Source organism: Microcaecilia unicolor, chromosome 2, assembly GCF_901765095.1.
Source record: "Microcaecilia unicolor chromosome 2, aMicUni1.1, whole genome shotgun sequence".
NCBI classification, from domain to species: domain Eukaryota; kingdom Metazoa; phylum Chordata; class Amphibia; order Gymnophiona; family Siphonopidae; genus Microcaecilia; species Microcaecilia unicolor.
Genome location: NC_044032.1, coordinates 250,331,344 through 250,355,247, shown reverse-complemented (window position 1 = coordinate 250,355,247; position 23,904 = coordinate 250,331,344). Strand labels below are relative to the sequence as shown.

General features: G+C 45.9%; 1 protein-coding gene across 4 annotated transcripts in view; it reads left to right on the top strand.

Annotated features, from left to right (window-relative positions):
* The window catches only part of ARAF (A-Raf proto-oncogene, serine/threonine kinase), a 116,339-nt gene that overhangs the window by 80,230 nt on the left and 12,205 nt on the right, over positions 1-23,904 (top strand). For all 4 annotated transcript variants that reach the window (XM_030193898.1, XM_030193895.1, XM_030193896.1 and 1 more), the window contains 3 exons: positions 5,714-5,816; positions 15,557-15,714; positions 17,105-17,194. In XM_030193898.1, coding sequence (XP_030049758.1) covers positions 5,714-5,816; positions 15,557-15,714; positions 17,105-17,194 — 351 coding nt within the window. The remainder of the gene's footprint in view (positions 1-5,713; positions 5,817-15,556; positions 15,715-17,104; positions 17,195-23,904) is intronic.

Here is a 23,904-nt window from a genome sequence, read left to right as displayed (position 1 = left end):
GCTTTCCTGGAACCTTATAGGTTGGTTTATTATCTGTTTTTAATCAGTCTTTATTAGTATTCTTCAAGCACTGCCATTCCTTCTGGAAAGAGGCTTACAACATCTTTTGCTGTTTTCAAGGTATTTGTTTCATTTTCACGCACTCAGCACCAGTCATGCCCATGGCTTGTGTGTGCTGAGCTTTCTTTCCTGCTTAAAATTTCAAGTTGGTGGGTGGTTTTCCTGCAAAAAAAGTGTCATGTAGAAGCAACTTTAAGGGGCTGTACCTGATTGCCCAGGTTGCTTGCTCTTTTTGACGGTGTTCGCTAACGAACACGGACGCTGTGCTCCAAAACGCGTTTCTAAAGCTGTGCCTGACTGGACTTTTGCTTTCTTATCTGAAGATGTTATATTTGTGATTCATTTGAGCAATATTACTCCAATTGATCCCTAATGCAGGCATTTGTATGCTGAAACACAGCCTGTATTGGGTCCTTTGATTAAAGATCTCTTGATTGTTCCAGTCCTGAAGGCCTTTTTTGTGTTGCTATGAAGTTGTCATTATTTTGCAAACTTAGTAAGGGATCCTGTGTCCTCGATCTACATCTAGCTGTCATTTGTTTCTGAGATCATTGATGATTCTTTGGCTTGCTTTGGCAGAACTATTGTTAGTAATATGTAATGTATGTTTAAAATCATGCATGATTACCGGAAGATTTGGAGGGTAGACAGTGTAACACCGATTAAAAAAAAAAAAAAAAAAAAAGGTTCCAGAGGTGATCAGGGAAATTATAGACCAGTGAGCCTGATGTCAGTGCCAGGCAAAATGGTAGAGACTATTATAAAGAACAAAATTACAGAGTATATTCAAAAGCATGGATTAATGAGACAAAATCAACATGGATTTAGTGAAGGGAAATCTTGCCTCACCAATCTACTACATTTCTTTTGAGGGGATGAACAAATATTTTTTATTTTTTATTTTTGTTACATTTGTACCCTGCGCTTTCCCACTCATGGCAGACTCAATGCGGCTTACATGGGCAATGGAGGGTTAAGTGACTTGCCCAGAGTCACAAGGAGCTGCCTGTGCCTGAAGTGGGAATCAAACTCAGTTCCTCAGTTCCCCAGGACCAAAGTCCACCACCCTAACCACTTGGCCACTCCTCCACTCCTTTATATTTGGATAAAGGTAAGCCAATTGATATTGTGTGTCACAAAATGCCTAGCCACCCGCCCGGGGCTATCCCGCGGCCACTTAGAGGGTCTGTCCCCAGCATAGTTCAGGTCCGCCTGCACCTGCTGCTTGTGCTCAACACTAGCACCCTCCTCTCACCAACTGGGTCATAACCGCCTCTGGGCGAGTCGCCCACTCTCAAATTATTCCCCACTGATTTTGTAGGATACTGGGGGCTACACTCCCAGTGGTCACACAGTTCCTAGAAAGCACCCACAGACCCAACATACAAACCACCAGGATTCTTATTGAGTCCAGACAAGCAGAGGCAATAAATTAAAAATGTTTATTGTCATGAAAAATTTAGAACAATGAACAGAAAAGGTGCAATCAACAAACAATAACAGGTAACTGAAAAATGGATCAATTATAACACTATCTAAACATTTGTTTACTATCTAAATAGTACCTGGGGAGTTCAGGACATATAGCTGCTTATAGGTTATCAAATATAACTGTTCACAGGGCCTCATCAAAGAGATCTTTCTCTTCTCCCTGGCTAAGACTGGAGAAAAAGCCAGTACATCCTAGCTGAATTTGAGCTCCTGGGCCAAACAGAGCCCAGAACAACATTTTTTAAAAGTAGCTGGCCACATCACTGCAGGTTAACTTCTTCTCTGTGTTAAACTAAAGAAGGTGTTCAGCGCTGCGTGCATCTGGTAGCGCTATACAAATACTAATAATAATAAGGAAGTCACTTAACCCTCCATTGCCCCATGTAAGCCGCATTGAGCCTGCCATGAGTGGGAAAGTGCGGGGTACAAATGTAACATAAATAAAAATAAATAAATTTCTCTGTAACAGCTTGAAACATAAACATGCACCACCTGCTGGCCAAACTAGAGAAATACACTTCATGAAATATTGTAATTCATATGCTGGAAAATTCATTATTTCACCACATTGTGTATCTGGATTTTCAAAAGACATTTGACAGAGTACCTCATGAAATTGGAGAGTCATGAGATAGGAGGTAGTGTTCTATTGTGGATTAAAAACTAGTTAAAAGATAGTACTCTGTTTTCTATTACTACTTATTTCTATAGAGATGCATTGTACACATTATGTGCAGGTACTTTCTCTGTCCCTAGTGAGCTCACAATGTAAGTCTTTTGTACCTGAGGCAATGGAGGGTTAATCGATTGCCCAGAGTCACAAGGAGCTGCAGTGAGACTCAAACCCAGTTCCTCCTGAATCTCAGCCCACTGCACTAACCATTAGGCTCCTCCACTATTCTCGATGGAACAGGGTAGATAGTGGGGTTCCCCAGTGGTCTGTGCTGGGACCGCTGCGTTTTGACACGAGATGGGAGTAACTAGTGACGTAATTAAATTTGCTGATGACACAAAGTTATTCAAAGTTGTTAAATTGCAGGAGGATTGTGAAAACTTACAAGAGGACCTTATGAGACTGGGAGACTGGGCATCCAAATGTCAGATGACGTTTAATGTGAGCAAGTGTAAAGTGCTGCGTACGGGAAAGAGGAACCCAAACTATAGTTATGTGATGCAAGGTTCCACATTAGGAGTCACAGATCAGGAAAGACTGTAGTGCTGGCAACTGGATCTGGCATCTGCATTTCATCATGTTGATCATTCCCTTCTCTTTGTATGACTGGAAAAATTGAGGGATTGGGGACAAGTTTCTAAGGGACTGATTTTAAAACAGTGAGTCTATATGAAGAGTCTGAAAAAGGCACCTATTTTATATAGGCAATGTAGAATCCCAGAACCAACTGCAATAGCATACAAATGCCAATGTACACATTTACACCTGCTCTGAAACTGCTGTAAGTGTGCGAATACTCCTGTTTTATAAAATAAAAGCTACATCACAACTCTGCCTCTTCTCTGCTCAGATTGCACCATGGTCAACCTTTAAAAAATACCACACTAGCTGAACATTGACCTGTAAGTGTTTGTTTGAATTAGTTAAGTCCTATGTATCTGTCTGGTATGAGGCCTGATTTTGAATAAATCATCTAGATAGAAAGAGATGTTCAAAATCATAAGTACATAAGTACATAAGTAGTGCCATACTGGGAAAGACCAAAGGTCCATCTAGCCCAGCATCCTGTCACCGACAGTGGCCAATCCAGGTCAAGGGCACCTGGCACGCTCCCCAAACGTAAAAACATTCCAGACAAGTTATACCTAAAAATGCGGAATTTTTCCAAGTCCATTTAATAGCGGTCTATGGACTTGTCCTTTAGGAATCTATCTAACCCCTTTTTAAACTCCGTCAAGCTAACCGCCCGTACCGTATTTTACCAAAACCTTGCTGAACAGAATCTTTTATGAAAGTGGAGGGGAGTAGCCTAGTGGTTAGTGCAGTGGCCTGTGAACCTAGAGAACCAGGTTCAATTCCCACTGCAGCTCCTTGTGACTCTGGGCAAGTCACTCAACCCTTCATTGCCCCAGATACAAAATAAGTACCTGTATATAATATGTAAACCACTTTGATTGTAACCACAGAAAGGCAGTATATCCAATTTCATCCTCTTTCCCTTTAAAAATACATATAAGACATTGGGCCAAACATATAATTGGCAGGAGCAGCTACTTTAGAAATAAACAAATTCAAAAGAATGAGTGGCATGACTCAATACTTTGAATATCTAAATGCCAACACATAGACAGGCAAGTGCCAAATTTCACAAACCTGAACATTCAAGAGAAGCCAATTAAATAGCCGAGCTCCAAATTTTTAATTTTTGGCTTTTTGGAGGTGGTTTTTAAATGTGACAGAAGTAAGCACAATTTATTTATTTAAAATATTTTTAAACCACATTATCTGCACATTCTAGGCAGTGGTGTTCTATCTTGAACAAGTGTTCTTTACTTGTTTCAGAAGACACCACTTGAGAGAGGACTTTTTTGTATCCACTGTTTGCTTTGCTTCTTTATATAAAACCAACATATATTAAAAAAAAAATAATTTTATAAAACAACAAATTCAATATATATCAAAATAAAACAGGTATTAAAATATATAATCAGAGACCATAAACCTGTGCAAATAAAAAAATCTCTTAAGATGCTTCCTAAACTGTAAAACTGAGCTTATGTCTCTGATCTTGTAAGGGAGAGTGTTCCAAAGACAGGCCCCTTCAGTCAGCACCATTCGAATGTGATGTGTGTCCAGTCTATCAAAAACCATTGACATCTAATAACAGTTTATCAGTAGATCTGTGGCTTGGACAGTGTAGTCTCAGTTCAGTCTCAAGGGCTAAAGGTGCCTCGTTATTCAAAGCTTTATGAATTACAAAAGCAAAGCTTTTAACTGAACATGAGAACATATCGGAAGCCAGTGAAGTTCCTTCAGTACCAGAGAAATATGACGTGATCGAGAAAGTCCTGTAAGTAATTTGGCCATTGCTCAGCCATTGCATTCTGAGCAACGTGCAAGGCCTGCAGTAAATGTTTAGGCAAGCCTAACAGTACGGAGTTACAATAATCCAGGATAGGACAAAGTAAGGTTTGTAACACAGTCCGAAAGATAAGAAATCTTTCAATGTACAAATAGATTTTAGCCTGAGAAAGGTCTTTTAAATAACATTACTCACTTGAGGTTTAAATGACGGTAAACAGTCAACAATAGCTCTCTAATAGCGAGATTGTAATACAGCTTGGACAGAAATGTCATCCATCATAACCTCGGAAGAAACAGTGGAGGGTTCAACATTGTTTGACAAAATAAGAATCTGCGATTTAGCAAGACTGAATTTGAACCTGTTTGCCTGCATTCAGTATTTGACCATTTGAAGACACATCTGCAAAAAAGCAATAGAGTTCTCAGTAGTGTCTCTCAGTTGTTCCCCTTAAGCTTTTCTCCAAAGCCAAAGAAGTGTAAATGCTACTTACATGTGACTTCAAGCAGGTGCAGGTACCAGCGGGCAAACTTTTTATGGTAAGTGTGTGTTGCCATTGCAAAACAGGAAATACATTCATAGTTCTCAGATCCACCCAAACCACGCCTGGAATATGCCCCTTCAAAATTGTGTGTGCCATAGATATACACATGTAAGTAACAGCTTTTCTAAAATTGTTACTTACACATATAGGGCCGCTTACATGTATAAACCAACTTTTTGCATATGCAAATGCTTTGTAACCCTTCTGAAATGAGGGGCACACCTTAGTAGTGTTTTATGTTCCAGGAAGAGCTTTACTGTCATTGCAGTTAGGTTCATTCCAGATACAGTTTCCTGCAGTGATTTGATGAAACTGCTTTTGAGTATTATGGTCCAGCACTGTGGAATTTGTTACTATTGGATGCCTGCTTATGAGCTTCCAGAAGAAGTTGAAGACTTAACTGTTTGGTCTAAAATAAATTGAGGGAAGGAGGGATACGAGAGATTGTTTTATTGTTCTTTTCAATGATTTGTACTTTGTATTTTATGGCTCTTGTTCACTACTCTTCAGATTCACATTGAAGCTGGATAATCAAATGAAGTTGGCCTAAACTAAACTAATTCTTGCTGTATTCTTCCCACAGCCGCAAGGCTTTGACAGACTGGGAAACAGACATTAGCCCCTTGGTAGGGGAAGAGCTAATGGTGGATGTGTTGGAAGATGTCCCCCTCTCCATGCATAACTTTGTAAGTATCAGGAGCCACCTGTCTTCTGCTTCCTAACTTGTGTTGAGATTACTACCTATGGCACCATTCTTGCCTTGGGTTCCTCTTCCTGAAGGTTAGAGAGTCAGCACATATCTAGTAGTTTTTTTATAGGGATATCATCTCACATCACCAAACACTCTAATCCAGGGGTTCTCAACCCAGTCATTGGGACACACCAAGGCAATCTAGTTTTCAAAATATCCACAATGAATATACATGAGATAAATTTATATGCACTGCCTTCATTGTATGCAAATCTATGTCAGGCATATTCATTATTGTTATCTTGAAAACCAGACTCACTTGGTGTGTCCTGAGGACTACTCTAATCCCATCTGAGTTTGCCCCACTGTGTGCACGAAGCTGCTGTTCTGATTTTTTTCCACTGATTTCTGGAAATCAGAACTACAGGTCCATGCAATTGAGGAAAATCAGGACTTGGTCACATTGAACAGTTGACTTGGAATGAAGTGACAACCTTAGCTTGTCACTGTCTTATTGATTGGTATCGTGTGAAGGAATCACAATGATATTGGTCCTATTTGAAACAGATCTGCTAAAGATTAGGAAACATAGTTTAGAAGAATGCATCACTGGACTTACCATAAGAAGGGTCTCAACTGTGGGCTCCTGGGTATTTCTGTTTCCAACTGACTGAAAATAGATCCACTGGAAATTATTTTGGGACACTCAGTGACCTTTACTTTTGAAGCTCTACTCATTTTTTGGAATCTAAAAAATGGCCTTTAAACACACATAAGCGTTGCCATCCCAATCCCAATTTTATGAAGCTGGGATATGGATGTCTAAAACTGCAGAACATCCTTATGACAAGGGGTCATGGTCTGGGTAGGACTAGGGATGGACCAACACAAATCACAGAAGGGGAAGGGACATCTGTGTCCAAAAGATGGATGTTGTTAAGACCTGATACTCTGTATGTCCAGGATACAGAAAGGTGCTCCAGTTGAGCAACTCTCCACTGGAGGGATTAAGGCAAGTCACCTCCTTAATCTTCCCCCTCCCTACCCCAAATGTGAAACTGGCAAGGAATACTGAGCTCTGTGACAGCTTCAGGAACTATGGTTCTTCATGGTACTAACGCTCCGTTTTATTAAGCAGCACTAGCGGCTGTCCACACACTAGTGCCAACACGGCCAGTTCACTTTGAATGGACCATGTCGGCACTAGCGCTGCTCGTAAATAGACCCCTAAATTTCTTTTTTCCATTAACTTCTTATTACACCTCTTCGTGAGTATGAAGGAGGATCCTAATGGTTAGAGCAGTAAGCTGAGAACCAGGGGATCCTGGTTCAAATGATGAAAAAAAACCAGTATGGGCTGTTAATCCTAAACAGGTAATCTAATACTCCAGAGAACTGAAAAACAGCCAAACACAATCCAAAGGGTTGTGTGGAATGAGTGTAAAGAAATGAGGAAAGTGGGAAATACCCTCAGAAACCAAGGCTTCTGCCAAGGTCTAATCAACAAGATACTATTATCTATAAAAGACTTTGTGCCTGTGATCAAGTTTCTTTCATGGGGTAAATATTCCCTACTCCACTCATTCAAAAATGCCCATATAGGAGCAGCATGCAAAATTGCCCATAATAGAGCACAATTTTTTAATACAAAATTGCCCATAATAGAGCACAATTTTTTAATACAAAATTGCCCATAATAGAGCACAATTTTTTAATACAAAAAAGCCCATAATAGAGCACAAATATTAAAGATAACTGAGTAACAAAAATTGTTCAAGCTACAGCATGACATGCATCAACTTAGCTTAATAAATGCTGGCTTGACAGCCCCACAATTCAACTGTTGTTTTTCAACAGGGCCCGATTCGTTTCACCCATAACAGGGCTTCATCAGGAACCACTCAGTTGGATCATACTGACAGGGGTATCGGTCTCAAGCTGACTAAACTTCTCTTACAACCAACAGGAAAAAAGGGACAGAAAAATACCTAGGGGTCCTTTTACTAAGGTGCGCCAAAAATGGGCTGCACTTGTGTAGGCTTCTGTTTTGGGCACGCGCAGATCCATTTTTCAGCGCGCCTGTAAAAAAAGTCCTTTTTAAAATTTCTGCTGAAAATGGACATGTGGCAAAATAAAAATTGGCGCGCGTCCATTTTGAGTCTGAGACCTTACCGGCAGCCATTGACTACGCGGTAAGGTCTCACGTGGTAATTGCCATTCGCAGGAAAATAAAAATGATTTTCCGGCGTGCGTAAAAAGAAATTCTCCGAGGACAAGCAGGCTGCTTGTTCTCACTGATGGGTGACGTCCACGGCAGCCCCTCCAATCGGAAACTTCACTAGCAAAGTCCTTTGCTAGCCCTCGCGCGCCCGCGCGCACCGCGCATGCGCGGCCGTCTTCCCGCCCGAAACCGGCTCGAGCCGGCCAGTCTTCTTTTGTCCGCACTCGGTACGGTCGTGTTTTCGCCGTGTCGAGCCCCGGAAAGTCGACCTCGCGCGTCCAACTTGTTTTGAACGTGTTTTTTTCCTTCGGGAAAGCTTTGTCCTAGTCGGGAAGTGCTCCGGAAACCCCCCGCCGGGTTTCGTGTAAATCCTCCCCGTACTTCCAGCTTTTTTGCCCCGGTAAGTTTTCTTTCGTCGTCGGGGTAGGCCTCTTTTCGGCCTCGGTCGAGATTTTTCTCCCTCTAAATTTGGTGCTTCAAATTTCGCCATTTCGGCTTTTGATTTCGCCGGCGTGATTTTTCCGCCCATGACATCGAAGCCTTCCAGCGGCTTCAAGAAGTGCACCCAGTGCGCCCGGGTTATCTCGCTCACTGATCGACACTCGTCGTGTCTTCAGTGTCTGGGGGCCGAGCACCGCCCTCAGAACTGCAGTCTGTGTTCCCTGCTTCAAAGGCGGACTCAGGTAGCGAGACTAGCCCAGTGGAACGTGTTGTTCTCGGGCTCTTCGTCGGCATCGGCACCGGGATCTTCGAGTGCATCGACGTCGTCAGCGTCCAGACCATCTTCCTCGGCCGCCCCTGCATCGAGTGCATCGAGGCATCGGGCCTCTGCATCGGCGCCGAGACATCGGATAGCTGCATCGACGTCGGTGGTACCAGGACCTCGTCTGCTGATGTCGTCGGACGGTGGTGCATCGGGTGGAGTGCAGGTGAGGGCTGTCCATTCCCCTGCTGGTGGCGGTGAGCCCTCGGGTGGGTCTCCGCCTACCCTGAGGGCTCCTGCGGTACAGCCCCCCCCGAGATCGACCTTCTTCAGTCTCGGCCCCGAGGGAAGCGACGGATGGATTCGACGTCCTCCTCGTCGGTGCCGGGGAGCTCCGGTGACATGCTTCGGAAGAAATCGAAGAAGCATCGACACCGGTCTCCTCCCCGTGTCGGCACCGAGAGCTCTGGGTCGCCGAGGGATTCGGCACCCAGCAGGCATCGGCACCGAGAGGACCGCTCACCCTCTGTTCAGGAGGTGTCGATGCGCTCCGCTCTGGACAGCCCGGAACAGCCTCCACGCCCGGAACAGGTACTGACGTCGACGCCTGCATCGACCTCTCAGCCTTTCTCTGCAGCCGCTCTAAACGAGAGCCTCCGGGCCGTTCTCCCAGAGATTCTGGGAGAGCTGTTGCGCCCTACCCCTCCGGTACCGGCGGTGCTTGCGCCACCGGTACCGTCGAGCGTGGCGCCGGCTGGCCCATCGCCCAGGTTGAGGTCCCCGACGTCGGTACCGCGTGCGGTACCGACCGCGGCCACCTCCCAGGAAGGCTCCCCGACTACGTCGGCGGAGGGAGCTTCGCCGATGCGGGCGAGGGAGTCTACCTCTCAACGCCCCCATCGTGGACGGGGTTCCACGGAGTCGAGCAGGGCGAGGTTGCAGACACAGGTCCGTGAACTTGTGTCTGACACCGAGGGTGAGGCCTCGTGGGAGGAAGAGGAAGATCCCAGATATTTCTCTGACGAGGAGTCTGAGGGTCTTCCGTCTGATCCCACTCCCTCTCCTGAGAGACAGCTTTCTCCTCCCGAGAGTCTGTCTTTTGCCTCCTTTGTCCGGGAGATGTCTACGGCCATCCCCTTCCCGGTGGTTGTGGAGGACGAGCCCAGGGCTGAAATGTTTGAGCTCCTGGACTATCCTTCTCCACCTAAGGAAGCGTCCACTGTTCCCTTGCACCATGTCCTGAAGAAGACATTGCTTGCGAACTGGACCAAGCCATTAACTAATCCCCACATTCCCAAGAAGATCGAGTCCCAGTACCGGATCCATGGGGACCCAGAGCTGATGCGCACTCAGTTGCCTCATGACTCTGGAGTTGTGGATTTGGCCCTAAAGAAGGCTAAGAGTTCTAGGGAACATGCTTCGGCGCCCCCGGGCAAGGACGCTAGAACCTTAGACTCCTTTGGGAGGAAGGCCTACCATTCCTCTATGCTCGTGTCCAAGATCCAGTCTTACCAGCTCTACACGAGCATACACATGCGGAATAATGTGCGGCAGTTGGCGGGCTTGGTTGATGCTCTTCCCCCTGAGCAAGCCAAGCCTTTTCAGGAGGTGGTCAGGCAGCTGAAGGCGTGCAGAAAATTCCTGGCCAGAGGAGTTTATGACACTTTTGATGTTGCGTCCAGGGCCGCTGCTCAAGGTGTGGTGATGCGCAGGCTCTCATGGCTGCGTGCCGCCGACCTGGAGAATAGAATCCAGCAGCGGATTACGGACTTGCCTTGCCGTGCGGATAACATTTTTGGCGAAAAAGTCGAGCAGGTGGTAGAGTCTCTCCACCAGCGGGACACCGCATTCGACAAGTTCGCCCGCCGGCAGCCTTCAGCTTCTACCTCTACAGGTAGACGATTTTTCGGGGGAAGGAAGACTGTTCCCTATACTTCTGGCAAGCGTAGGTACAATCCTCCTTCCCGACAGCCTGCGGCCCAGGCTAAGCCCCAGCGCGCTCGCTCTCGTCAGCAGCGTGCGAATCAGCAAGGCCCCGCGGCTCCCCAGCAAAAGCAAGGGGCGAGCTTTTGACTGGCTCCAGCAGAGCATAGCCGACATCCAAGTGTCAGTGCCGGGCGACCTGCCTGTCGGAGGGAGGTTGAAAGCTTTTCACCAAAGGTGGCCTCTCATAACCTCCGATCAGTGGGTTCTCCAAATAGTCCGGCAAGGATACACCCTCAATTTGGCCTCTCAACCTCCAAATTGTCCACCGGGAGCTCAGTCCTACAGCTTCCAGCACAAGCAGGTACTTGCAGAGGAACTCTCCGCCCTTCTCAGCGCCAATGCGGTCGAGCCCGTGCCATCCGGGCAAGAAGGGCTGGGGTTCTATTCCAGGTACTTCCTTGTGGAAAAGAAAACAGGGGGGATGCGTCCCATCCTAGACCTAAGGGCCCTGAACAAATATCTCGTAAAAGAAAAGTTCAGGATGCTTTCCCTGGGCACCCTTCTCCCCATGATTCAGCAAAACGATTGGCTATGCTCTCTGGACTTGAAGGATGCCTACACACACATCCCGATACTGCCAGCTCACAGACAGTATCTGCGATTTCAGCTGGGCGCACGCCACTTCCAGTACTGTGTGCTACCCTTTGGGCTCGCCTCTGCGCCCAGGGTGTTCACAAAGTGCCTAGCTGTGGTAGCAGCGGCGCTTCGCAGGCTGGGAGTGCACGTGTTCCCATATCTCGACGATTGGCTGGTGAAGAACACATCCGAGGCAGGAGCCCTGCAATCCATGCAGATGACTATTCGCCTCCTGGAGCTACTGGGGTTTGTGATAAATTACCCAAAGTCCCATCTTCTCCCAGTGCAGAAACTCGAATTCATCGGAGCCCTGCTGGATTCTCGGACGGCTCGCGCCTATCTCCCAGAGGCGAGGGCCAACAACTTGTTGTCCCTCGTCTCGCGGGTGCGAGCGTCCCAGCAGATCACAGCTCGGCAGATGTTGAGATTGCTGGGCCACATGTCCTTCACAGTTCATGTGACTCCCATGGCCCGCCTTCACATGAGATCTGCTCAATGGACCCTAGCCTCCCAGTGGTATCAGGCCGCCGGGGGTCTAGAGGACGTGATCCACCTGTCCACGAGTTTTCTCGAATCCCTGTATTGGTGGACGATTTGCTCCAATTTGACTCTGGGACGTCCCTTCCAAATTCCTCAGCCTCAAAAAGTGCTGACCACGGATGCGTCTCTCCTGGGATGGGGAGCTCATGTCGATGGGCTTCACACCCAAGGAAGGTGGTCCCTCCAAGAAAGCGATCTACAGATCAATCTTCTGGAGTTGCGAGCGATCTGGAACGCTCTGAAGGCTTTCAGAGATCGGCTGTCCCATCAAATTATCCAAATTCAGACAGACAATCAGGTTGCCATGTACTATGTCAACAAGCAGGGGGGCACCGGATCTCGCCCCCTGTGTCAGGAAGCCGTCAGCATGTGGCTCTGGGCTCGCCGTCAAGGCATGGTGCTCCAAGCCACATATCTGGCAGGCGTAAACAACAGTCTGGCCGACAGGTTGAGCAGGATTATGCAACCTCACGAGTGGTCGCTCAATTCCCGTGTGGTGCGACAGATCTTCCAGGCGTGGGGCACCCCCCTGGTGGATCTCTTCGCATCTCAAGTGAACCACAAGGTCCCTCAGTTCTGTTCCAGGCTTCAGGCCCACGGCAGACTGGCGTCGGATGCCTTCCTCCTGGATTGGGGGGAAGGTCTGCTGTATGCTTATCCTCCCATTCCTCTGGTGGGGAAGACTTTGTTGAAACTCAAGCAAGACCGAGGCACCATGATTCTGATTGCTCCCTTTTGGCCGCGTCAGATCTGGTTCCCTCTTCTTCTGGAGTTATCCTCCGAAGAACCGTGGAGATTGGAGTGTTTTCCGACCCTCATCACGCAGGACGAAGGGGCTCTTCTGCATCCCAACCTCCAGTCCCTGGCTCTCACGGCCTGGATGTTGAGGGCGTAGACTTTGCCTCTTTGGGTCTGCCAGAGGGTGTCTCCCGCATCTTGCTTGCTTCCAGGAAAGACTCCACTAAGAGAAGTTACTTCTTTCATTGGAGGAGGTTTGCCGTCTGGTGTGACAGCAAGGCCCTAGATCCTCGCTCTTGTCCTACACAGACCCTGCTTGAATACCTTCTCCACTTGTCTGAGTCTGGTCTGAAGACCAACTCCGTAAGGGTTCACCTTAGTGCAATCAGTGCATACCATTACCAAGTGGAAGGTAAGCCGATCTCAGGACAGCCTTTAGTTGTTCGCTTCATGAGAGGTTTGCTTTTGTCAAAGCCCCCTGTCAAGCCTCCTACAGTGTCATGGGATCTCAATGTCGTTCTCACCCAGCTGATGAAACCTCCTTTCGAGCCACTGAATTCCTGCCATCCGAAGTACTTGACCTGGAAGGTCATTTTCTTGGTGGCAGTTACCTCGGCTCGTAGAGTCAGTGAGCTTCAGGCCCTGGTAGCCCAGGCCCCTTACACCAAATTTCATCACAACAGAGTAGTCCTCCGCACTCACCCTAAGTTTCTGCCAAAGGTTGTGTCGGAGTTCCATCTGAACCAGTCAATTGTCTTGCCAACATTCTTTCCCCGTCCTCATTCCTGCCCTGCTGAACGTCAGCTGCACACATTGGACTGCAAGAGAGCATTGGCCTTCTATCTGGAGCGGACACAGCCCCACAGACAGTCCGCCCAATTGTTTGTTTCTTTTGATCCCAACAAGAGGGGAGTGGCTGTAGGGAAACGCACCATATCCAATTGGCTAGCAGATTGCATTTCCTTCACTTACGCCCAGGCTGGGCTGGCTCTTGAGGGTCATGTCACGGCTCATAATGTTAGAGCCATGGCAGCGTCGGTAGCCCACTTGAAGTCAGCCACCATGGAGGAAATTTGCAAAGCTGCGACGTGGTCATCTGTCCACACATTCACATCTCATTACTGCCTGCAGCAGGATACCCGACGTGACAGTCGGTTCGGGCAGTCAGTTCTTCAGAACCTGTTTGGGCTTTAGGATCCAACTCCACCCCCCGAGGGCCCTGTTTGTTCTGTTCCAGGCTACACTCTCAGTTAGTTGGTAAATTTTTTAGGTCAATCTCAGTTATGTCCTCGCCGTTGCGAGGCCCAATTGACCAATGTTGTTGTTTTGAGTGAGCCTGGGGGCTAGGGATACCCCATCAGTGAGAACAAGCAGCCTGCTTGTCCTCGGAGAAAGCGAATGCTACATACCTGTAGAAGGTATTCTCCGAGGACAGCAGGCTGATTGTTCTCACAAACCCGCCCGCCTCCCCTTTGGAGTTGTGTCTTCCCTTGAAGTGTATTGTCTTGCTACATACTGGACTGGCCGGCTCGAGCCGGTTTCGGGCGGGAAGACGGCCGCGCATGCGCGGTGCGCGCGGGCGCGCGAGGGCTAGCAAAGGACTTTGCTAGTGAAGTTTCCGATTGGAGGGGCTGCCGTGGACGTCACCCATCAGTGAGAACAATCAGCCTGCTGTCCTCGGAGAATACCTTCTACAGGTATGTAGCATTCGCTTTACCACCCAGGCCTTGTGGTAGCCGGACAGTAACTCCAATTTGACGCACGCGTAAGCACCTACGCGGCTTAGTAAAAGGCCCCCTTAGTGTACCTGAATGTTATACAACTTCAGTAGCCTCTGGGTTGCAGGTGGTATATAAGAAACCTGTAAGCCTGAAGGCTGTTGAAGCAGCATACTTTCAGGTTCAGTAGGTTTTTTTTTTTTTAATTCTCTGGAGAGCTCACAATGAAAAAAAAATCACAAAGAGCTGAAGTGTGATTTGAACCAGGGTCCCCTGGTTCTCAGTGTGCTGCTCTAACCATTAGGCTATTCCTCTGGACAGCTATGTAGCAGTTTTTATAACATGGATGTTCTTATGCTGCCACAATGATATCAATTGTCTTGTTCTGCCCCATTCATAATTTGGACATTTCAGTTTGTAAAATTGCTGTTCATACTGGATTGTAAGCTCTTTGAGCAGGGACTGTCTCTCTTTATGTCAGGTGTTCAGTGCTGCGTGTGTCTGGTAGCACTATACAAATAATAATACTGGATGCAACCAGCACATGGATGTCCATTTCTCATGTGTTTTAGAACAGGATCTGCCAGCATACATACTTGAGAAACGGACATTCCATATGCAACATACTGATTTGGACATCCTTATTCTGCGTTGGTTGTCCTTTCTAAAATGCTGTTCCACCTTAGCAGTTTGAAAAATAATTCTGTTCCCAAATCTGAAGGCAGAGCTGTGTGGTCTTGAAAGCTAATGTAGTATATCATCTTTAGATTTTCATTTTGGTTCAATAAGTATTGCAGACTACAAAAAAAATTCAGTTCCCTGCCAGACCTGTGTGGCTGCTGAAGCTGTACATTGCCGGTGTCTAGTCCAAACTCAGCTTTTCACAACTTGCTTTCCACAATCAAATTGGCTCTGATTACCTATGAAAAGGACAAACCCTTGTTTCTCTGTAAAAGACTGAGCATCCCTATCCTTGCTAGGAATGGCATTCATGTCTCCAGTAAGGTAAGGTAGAGCAGTAAGCACTAGATTTTGCTGCTTTTGAAAGAAAAGTTGATGATATCATTTCAGAAATGCTCATAGTTGAAGTTTGTTTCTAAGGCAGTTCAGGACTTTTAAGGCTAACTTAAGAACACTGTCTTGGGGAAAGAGCTTAGTGTTCTGTTGTAGTACTTCCATTTGGGATTATGGAGAAGGTTCACAGACCTCCTCCTTCCCCTCTTCTGTCATTAAGTCTGATACTTCATTTTCAGGTCCGCAAGACATACTTCAACTTGGCCTTCTGTGACTTCTGCCTTAAATTTCTCTTCCATGGCTTCCGTTGCCAGACCTGTGGCTACAAGTTCCACCAGCACTGCAGCAGCAAGGTGCCCACAGCCTGCGTGGACATGGCCAAAATCCACAAGCCACCGTTAGTATTACCAAAACCGTGTGTCATTATGTGTGGAGAGGGTAGAAGGAGGTGCCATTAACACTACATCAGCAAGGGTCCCACAGACTAGCAAGCATGGCTAAGACCCACAGGCCCAAACAGAAGGTGGTATCTTATAACAAAACAACAAAAATAAACTTTTTTTTCTTTCTTTCCTTTTGCCATTCTATTTGCCAGTCTGTATGGTGCGCTCTGGATACTGGTCTCGCATTCTAATGCTTTGTGTTATAGCACTGTTGTATAAGTCTTGAAAAACTATGCAAATTGTGACTTTTTTTGTTCTTTAATGTTTTGTTTGCTATTCAATAAAAAGATTTAACAATTCCAAATGGCAGGGATATTCAAAACAAAGTCACAAACTCTCTCACTAAGATTGTCCATTCCAACCATCAAACATAGTGGTACACTAAGAAGAGTCGCAAAACCACTGAAAATTGCTTATACAGTTTGCCATAGCTGCTGCTGCTCCAACCAGTTTCCCTCGCCACGGGCTTCATCAGGGAGTTTTCAGAGTGTGAGAAGACAGCACTGCTCACCCCAGAGGAAGCACTGTAGCAGAACAGCTTCCTTGCCATTTTCAATGGTTTTTGTGAGTCCTCTCTATGTACCACCATGTTTGGTGGTTGGAATGGACTACCTATTATGGTGGGAGAGTTTGTGACCTTGTTTTGAATATCCCTGCCTTTTGGAATTGTTGGGGAAGTATAAAAGAGTGATTTTTTTTTTGTTTTTATTTTTGTTGTTTGTGATACGACCTTCTGTTTGTTCTTGTGGTACCCTTTGAGGTTGTTGGTCTCTTTGTATATATTTTTGTTTCATCAGAAATTTTTTGTTTCGAGGAATACGGTGCACGGGCCACCATTAATATAGTCAGAACCATGCCATTGTGGTGGAAGTTGTCACCAGTACAGCCACGGGAAGGAATTTGTGAATGCCAACACACTTATTTCCTTTTGGACATGGAGAAAGAAATACCTGTAGGAGAGAGGCAAAATGGGGTGGGTTAGTCCTGTGTACTGTTCTAATGACAATCCAATAGCAAGAGTGCCTTGGTTCTGCAGGAAACTCTGAGGGACATCTCCCACTAAAGCAGACACTCAGCAGCCTGGTAATACCTGCTTGTTTTACGTAAAACACCTGAGGTATAAAGAAAATTCCTCTTCTGTCTGACTGAATCCTATTCTCACCCTTCTTTCTGATTCTCTTCTGTTCTCCCATTATTCTCTGTAGACTTCTCCACTTTCCCTCTCCTCTGATTATTCTCCCATTGTGCCTGATTCTCCACATCAATTCTGCCCAGCCTTCGCCTTTCTGAGTCCACTTTACCCCTGTAGTAGTCTTAAACCTTTAATGTGCTTTCTTTTTCCAGGTCCGTCACATCCAGTTTCCAGGAGATTGCTCCATATCAGGACCAACCATCTCCCCTCATCCCTGAGCCTCTCACCCCACAGCCTGCCAGGTGTGTGAAAAACAGAGGAGGGTCTCACTTCCAGCCATTTCCTGCTCCTCAACAAGAATTCATTTGGAACACTAAGGAGGCAATAATAGTCTCCATGGGCTTCTGCAAACCCCATGGGGAATTTTAACCCATGGTGTGTGAAGCATGAAAGCCAAACTACAAAAATACATTTGCTTTCAGTATCACCAATTACTCACATAGAATGGCACATACCATATCTGGGCAAAATTATATGAACTGTTATAATCTCTGCCACTACTTTGCCCTTAGGAATGCCTTTACAGCCGTAAGTAAATATACCCATATTATTGAACCGTGTGGGTACTTTTACCTGTGGACATGGGCAATAACAAAAGCACAAATTTCTATGGAAAGGGCTTTCATCATTTCCTCTCTCTGGCCTGTATTGAGGACAGTGCTGAGATGCTGTGATACCACTTTAAAATGTTAGGGTCAGTTTTAAAAAGAAATTATACATTTACTGGTTGCCAGTGAACAAATGATTTTCCTATACATCTATTTTCAGCCACTACGGGAGCAAGTTTGTAAGTGGGCACTTCTTTTTAGATATGCCGATGCTATGCAGTGAGAGCCATCTGGGTTCCCAGATTCTATTATAGAATATTTGCATGTTCTGGTATCTGCATGGCCTACATTCCTAAGCACCAGCCATAGACCTACCATAACTGGGGGCAACTAAACACAGAAAGGGCGCTGATCACGTACTGTATTTTGTAAGTTGGGCGCACAAATGGCAGCATTGCCCATGCCCCTCCCATGCTTCACCCATGTGACCATCCACCTTGCAGTTGCCTGCTACGCCACGTACACACACCCTTAACAGAATAGTAAGTTGATTTGCTGCCACATACACACATAAGTGTACACTTACCCACAAAAGTGCTAGTATTCTGTACATTTACAAAAGTGCAAGCTCCCAGTTATAGAATTGCCTTTCACATGGACATTATGGGACTAAAAATACCTCTAACCATCTTGTACTATTCATATAGGACTAGATTATTTGGGCCCCCCTCAAAAAATGCATGTTGAACGCTATTCTATAATTGACACTCCGAGTTGAGTGCATGTATAGAATAACACTGAAACCTGGTGTAAATCTTCACACATAAATTAGGTGCAGATCCCCCAAATTCTATAACAGTGCTTGCATCTTTAGTGAATGCCCCAGACCTGCCCATGACCCCTTTTCAGTTGCACGCTAAAAGATTTACATGCACATCTTTATATAATAGCGCCTAGCAAGATGTGTGTGTAAATCCAAATCGTTGCTAATTAACGCCAATAACTGTTACCTAATTATTGCTGCTGATTGGCTTGTTACTGAATTAAATTGCGTACACAAATTGAACACGTGCTCATATATAGAATTTGGGGGATAATGGAATGGTGAAATGGGGCAACCAAATATTAGCAATATAGCCATGATATTTAGCCACTGTGTGTGTGTTTAGTTTAGGCCAGCTGAATAACAGACCTAAATTAAATGAATAGCTGCAGCAGTGGTGAACTGCCTACATAGTGCTGCCAACTATGGGGGTAATCCTGTTAAGTATGCATTAGCAATTATGTGCCAGTTATGCATTTAAATCATTCGAATGATGGCATATACAGTACACATGTGTAAATGCCACAGTTTTGCATATACTTCTGTAAATAAGCACATTTCTTACATAGCACATATTTTACAGATGGGCATACACATAGGTTGAGCATGAGCAGTAGAGAGTTACACAGGGACAGAAATTTCACCCATCCATCTCCAGTGGAATCTAACCCATACCTACCCGTACCTGTTAAGATCCATCCATCCCCACCCACACCTGCATCAGTCAACACTATTTACTTGCTTTTGCAGCCTTCTGTTTCCTCCCAATAACCTCCTGTGTTTTTTTGGATGGTATTCACTATTCAACCAATGAGTGCTCCAAGCCCCAATCTGGTGCCTCTCTGGGCATTCCAAACCTCATTCTGATGCTTAGAGCATTCTTGTATTTCACAGGAATTATAGGTACCTAAATTATAGGTGCATATGCTTACTGTTACACTAGTATTATGTGATGGAAAGTAGGCAACGTATGTTCCTTTATACAGTAGGCTCCCAACAGGCACCCTCTGGGTACCTAATTGTAAGCACACAGGTGGAAAATGTATAAATTTAAGCCACGGTACCACCCTGCTGCTACCTCTTATAATTACCCCATTCTAAAATGTTCCCCATGATTCCCCTGAACTACTGAGATTAAGCACAGGGCAGTTATCAAAGTCATTCCCACAAGTAAAACACTGTTTTACCTATAGAAATGCATTGTTTGGAAATTGCACAGCCTGTGTGTGGGTGTTCCACCACGCACCTACTTTTCCTTCATTAACAGAGGTGTTCTGAGGGCCGGAGTTATTTTGTAAAAGTATGTCATTCATTGTGTTTAGAAAAGATACCCACAGGAAATGCAGGTATATTTGTCTACAGGTACTTCCTTAGCGTACAACTAGACCAGTCCAAATAAATGTGTTGAACAGATGGAGGTACAAATACTCAACTATTCCAGTGACATCACCAGCATAAAAGCTGGTACAGCCTGTAATTCCCCAGTAACTCTTTCTCCAGCAGATATGGTGTAGGTTGGATTAAGGTGGTGCAACAGTGTAAGTCTGAATCCGTAGAATGCAGTCTGCAGGCTTTAGTTCCTGTAGTTCAGGCCACAGCCCTTACCCTAGTAGAGCCAGGAGGTGTTTATCCCTCCTTCATCCCAAGTTAAGCCCACGGGCCATAGTTTGTGGAAGCACCTGGCATTGGTCCCTAGGGCCCTTGCAGGTGGAGGGGATGGGGGAGAAGGGGTAGCAGCATTAAAAAGAAAAAGGGATTTGAATTTGTACTTTATTCAATTGACTTGTTGGGAATAAAGCTATACAAAAAGCAAACAGACAAAAGTCCACACAGTAGAGTCCAGTTTAGGTGCTTTGGCCTGGGCAAGGTCCAGCAGCAGTTGCACACCACTGTTATCTGGGTGGAAGGACAGGTTCAGCATAGACACCAGCTACCTTTGCCCCATATGCAACAGATTAGGTCCCAATTCAGATCCAATGGTCCCTGAGGGGGGGGGTGCATTTTTCTCTGACTGAGGATCAGGTACCTAACTGGCAGTTTCGGCATCATCAGTGCAGCTCCCAAGTAATGGAGGGCCCCAGGGAGTCAAGGACTACTCCTTTGAGCACCAAGAGACACAGGGCCTCTTGGGAAGCTCCTCAAGTGCTAGGGACCTGGAGACACCAACATCCCTTGTGTAGGACCCCTGGGATATGGCAGATGAGGATCTGGTACCTTCCCTCATGAGGGAGAGATCCCACCAGCAGAGGGCGAGGACTACCTAGTCTTCGGGCTCTTTTGACAGGAAGAGCTTAGCCAACTTAATGATGCCATCACAGAAGTGGTGCACATTCTTGCACAGGTCCTGGTGGAGCCTTCAAGTGGAGATCCCATCTTTGAGGGTCTGCTAAATCCAGCTAAAGCCTTTCTCTTGCATAGAATGCTTTCTCAGATGGTCCTTCATAGCACTTGTTTGTTGGGCAGAATCTGCCCCTGCCTTGGAAGGATCTGGACAGTCTTTTTGGCCTCCCCAGTGTGAATGCTTTGCTCGTGGCAGTCACCAAGAAGACACCATTCCAGGGTGGTTCACAGTTTTGTATAGTAACTAAGTAAATGTAAATAGTTACTTTTTAAGTAAACGTTTTGTTACTTTTACTTGTAAAGAAGTACAAGATGACATTTGTTACTTTTACTGAAGTAATGATTTCACCAATTTTTACTACTTTTACTCAGTTACATCTGATGCTTGCAGTCAAAAGTAAAAGCGCAAGGGAGATGTAAATGACAATTCCTTAGTAAACCAAATGAAACAGCAAAACTGGGAACAGGATTTTGCTATTGCAAACCTTATCACGCAAACAGCGGATCATCTCTTCTTAAATTTTGCTGTTCAGTGAATACAGCCTATAAGAACAGTGGAGTTGCCTGTGTTTGTTGAACTAGTTACTGGTCTCCAGCCAAACAGAACAGTGATGAGTTGGGTCCTTTTAAACCAGAGATGAAGCTGGTTTCAATTCTTGGTGAACAGACTTCTTGTCATCCTGTGGGAAACTTTACATTGGGGTGACTGTCCGCTGGATGGATAAGAGTCTTTAGAGGGGAAGTCTGCTTGTCTGTTCTTAAGACTGAAGGGTTCTTGCATCAGTTCTCAAAGATATTCAAACAGGTTGCCATCAGATGAAAAATTGTTAGAACAACAACAGACAATGATTTCAACTTTGTGAAAGCCTTCTCTGTAACTGGACAGCATGACGATGATAACCAAGATAAAAATGAAAATGCAAGTGATGAATTAGACAGCTCCACTTATAATGCAGATGATAAGGATAATAATGATGATAGTCTTTGCTATATGGAAATCAAGTGTTTCAGAGAGTCCCTTGATCATAACCTGCAGACCCAGTCAGAAGACCAGTAATATTGCAACCTGGCCTGATTTGAAGGAACTTTTTTTTTATCAGACTTATCAATTCACTTTCTGCTAGTGCAGTTGTTGATCCTTTTTAGCTGTGCTGGATTAATGACAAACAATCACACTCACATGAGTGGCGGTCATTTTTAAATATTTAGTTTTACTAAAAGCAAAGTGTATGAATTGTAGAGCAATGAAGTTGTTGGGATAAAAACATTAACAATAGTTACATTCATTGTAGTTATGGTACTTTAACTTTTTTACTTTCACTTAAGTAAATTTTTTAATGTGTTCATCACTGTACTTTTACTTAAGTACTGTTACCAACGTTGGTGGTTCAGCGCTCAATGATGCTTACAACAGAAAGATGGAGCTACTCCTCAAGCAAGCCTTCTCCTCCTTGGCCTTTAGCATCCAGTCTTCAATTTGTGGGGGTTATGCCACCTGAGCTGTATTGCACTGGGTATAGCAGCTCCCTGAGTCCCCAGAGGTGGCTCACTTGGAGTCAGTAGCTGCCTTTCTTGTGGGTGTCTTCTACAATCTGATCCATATCATATCACGGTTCCTGGTCTCCAGGGTGGTGGCCCAAAGATAGTTATGGCTCAGGCACTGGGCATACAACTTAGGGAGCATTTACTCTTTAGAGAGGACCTAGAGAAGTTGATAAAGGACTTGAGGGAGGTGCACCCACAGCAACTCCTAGAGGACTGCCCATCGGCAACCCTGATCCTTTTTTTGGGGGGTGGGGCAGAGCAAGATTGGGGGATGCATGGCGTTCCACTCCTTAGGTCCATTGGAGAGCAAGAGGGGTCAGAGTTGGCTTCTTTGTGGAGGTTGGAAACCACGGGAGGCAGACCCCTCTCCCTCTGCCCTCCTCAGGAAAGGTGCCTAATGTGATTGTGCAGGGCCCCTCTGTGATGCCAGTAAGAGATATACTTTGTCACCAAGAGTGGGTCCACATCACCTCCAACCACTGGGTTCAGGAGATGGTGCAGTTAGGGAATTTGCAGAACCTGTTTCCAACACCGTTATGGAATCCTGCAATTCTGCCTTGAAGAGAAACATCATACAGGTAACCGCCAAACACCTGCTGGATCTCGGTCAGCGGAGCCTGCGTCCAGGAAGAGTGGCTCTTACAAGCCCATTCTGGGTCTCAAGTCAATGCCTCACTTCAGGTTCTGCAGTTCCAGATGGCGACTCTTTGCTCAGTGTTTGCTTCAGTCAAGCTGGGTGAGTTTTTCACCTTTCTGGATCTTGCAGAGGCTTACCTACATACTGCCATTCGAGAGCATCACAAGCATTTTCTCCATTTTATGTGTCTTAGGCCGTCACTTTCCCTGGACAACTGGCTGATCTGGGCAAATTCATAAGAGACCTGCAGCTGAGCTACAGCATATGTGATTCAGTTACTTGAGTGCCTAGGCTGGGTGGTCATGTATTCCAAGGGCCCTCGCAACAATTGGAGTACCTAGGAGTTTGCTTCAACACCACCCAAGTGGCAGTCTTTCTGACAGAGGAGTGCATGCTCAAGCTGCTGACCCAGAAGTTAAGGTTCTGGACTTAGCCCTCGAGCCAGGGATTATCTGCAGATGCTGCATAATCTGGTTCCATGGCAGCCATCATGGAAGTAGTGTCCTGGGCAAGGGCACACCTGTGTCCACTCCAGAAGGTGTTGCTGTCTCACTGGACCCTTCAGTCCCAGGAGTTCAAACAGAGGTTGCCTCTGCTAGAGTCCCTGCAGTGGAGCCTAGTCCAGTGAAATGACCCTGCCACATGCTCTGGGGGGTACCTTGGACCCTTCCAAGTGGGCTGTAGTGACTACCAATGTGAGTTTCCAGGGCTAAGAAGCTCATTGCCTGGACCACACCTTCCATTAAAAGAACGCATTGCATTCAAGGTTTGTACCCTGGTTCATAAGATCATACACGGTGAAGCTCTGTTTGTCAGATAGGCTGTTTATGCTATTCCATGGTCTGCGGAAAGGTCAGCTGTTTCTTTCAGTGGTGTGGTGGATCAAGACATCTGTTGAAGCCATTTGCATCATCTATAGGAAAGCAATTCCAGTGGGCCTCAAGGCCCATTGCACACAAGCTCAAGTGGCATCCTGTGCATAGGCATGGGCAGTCGATATCTACAAGGCAGTGATGTGGTTGTCACTCCACTCTTTTGTGAAGCATTACAAGATTCTGG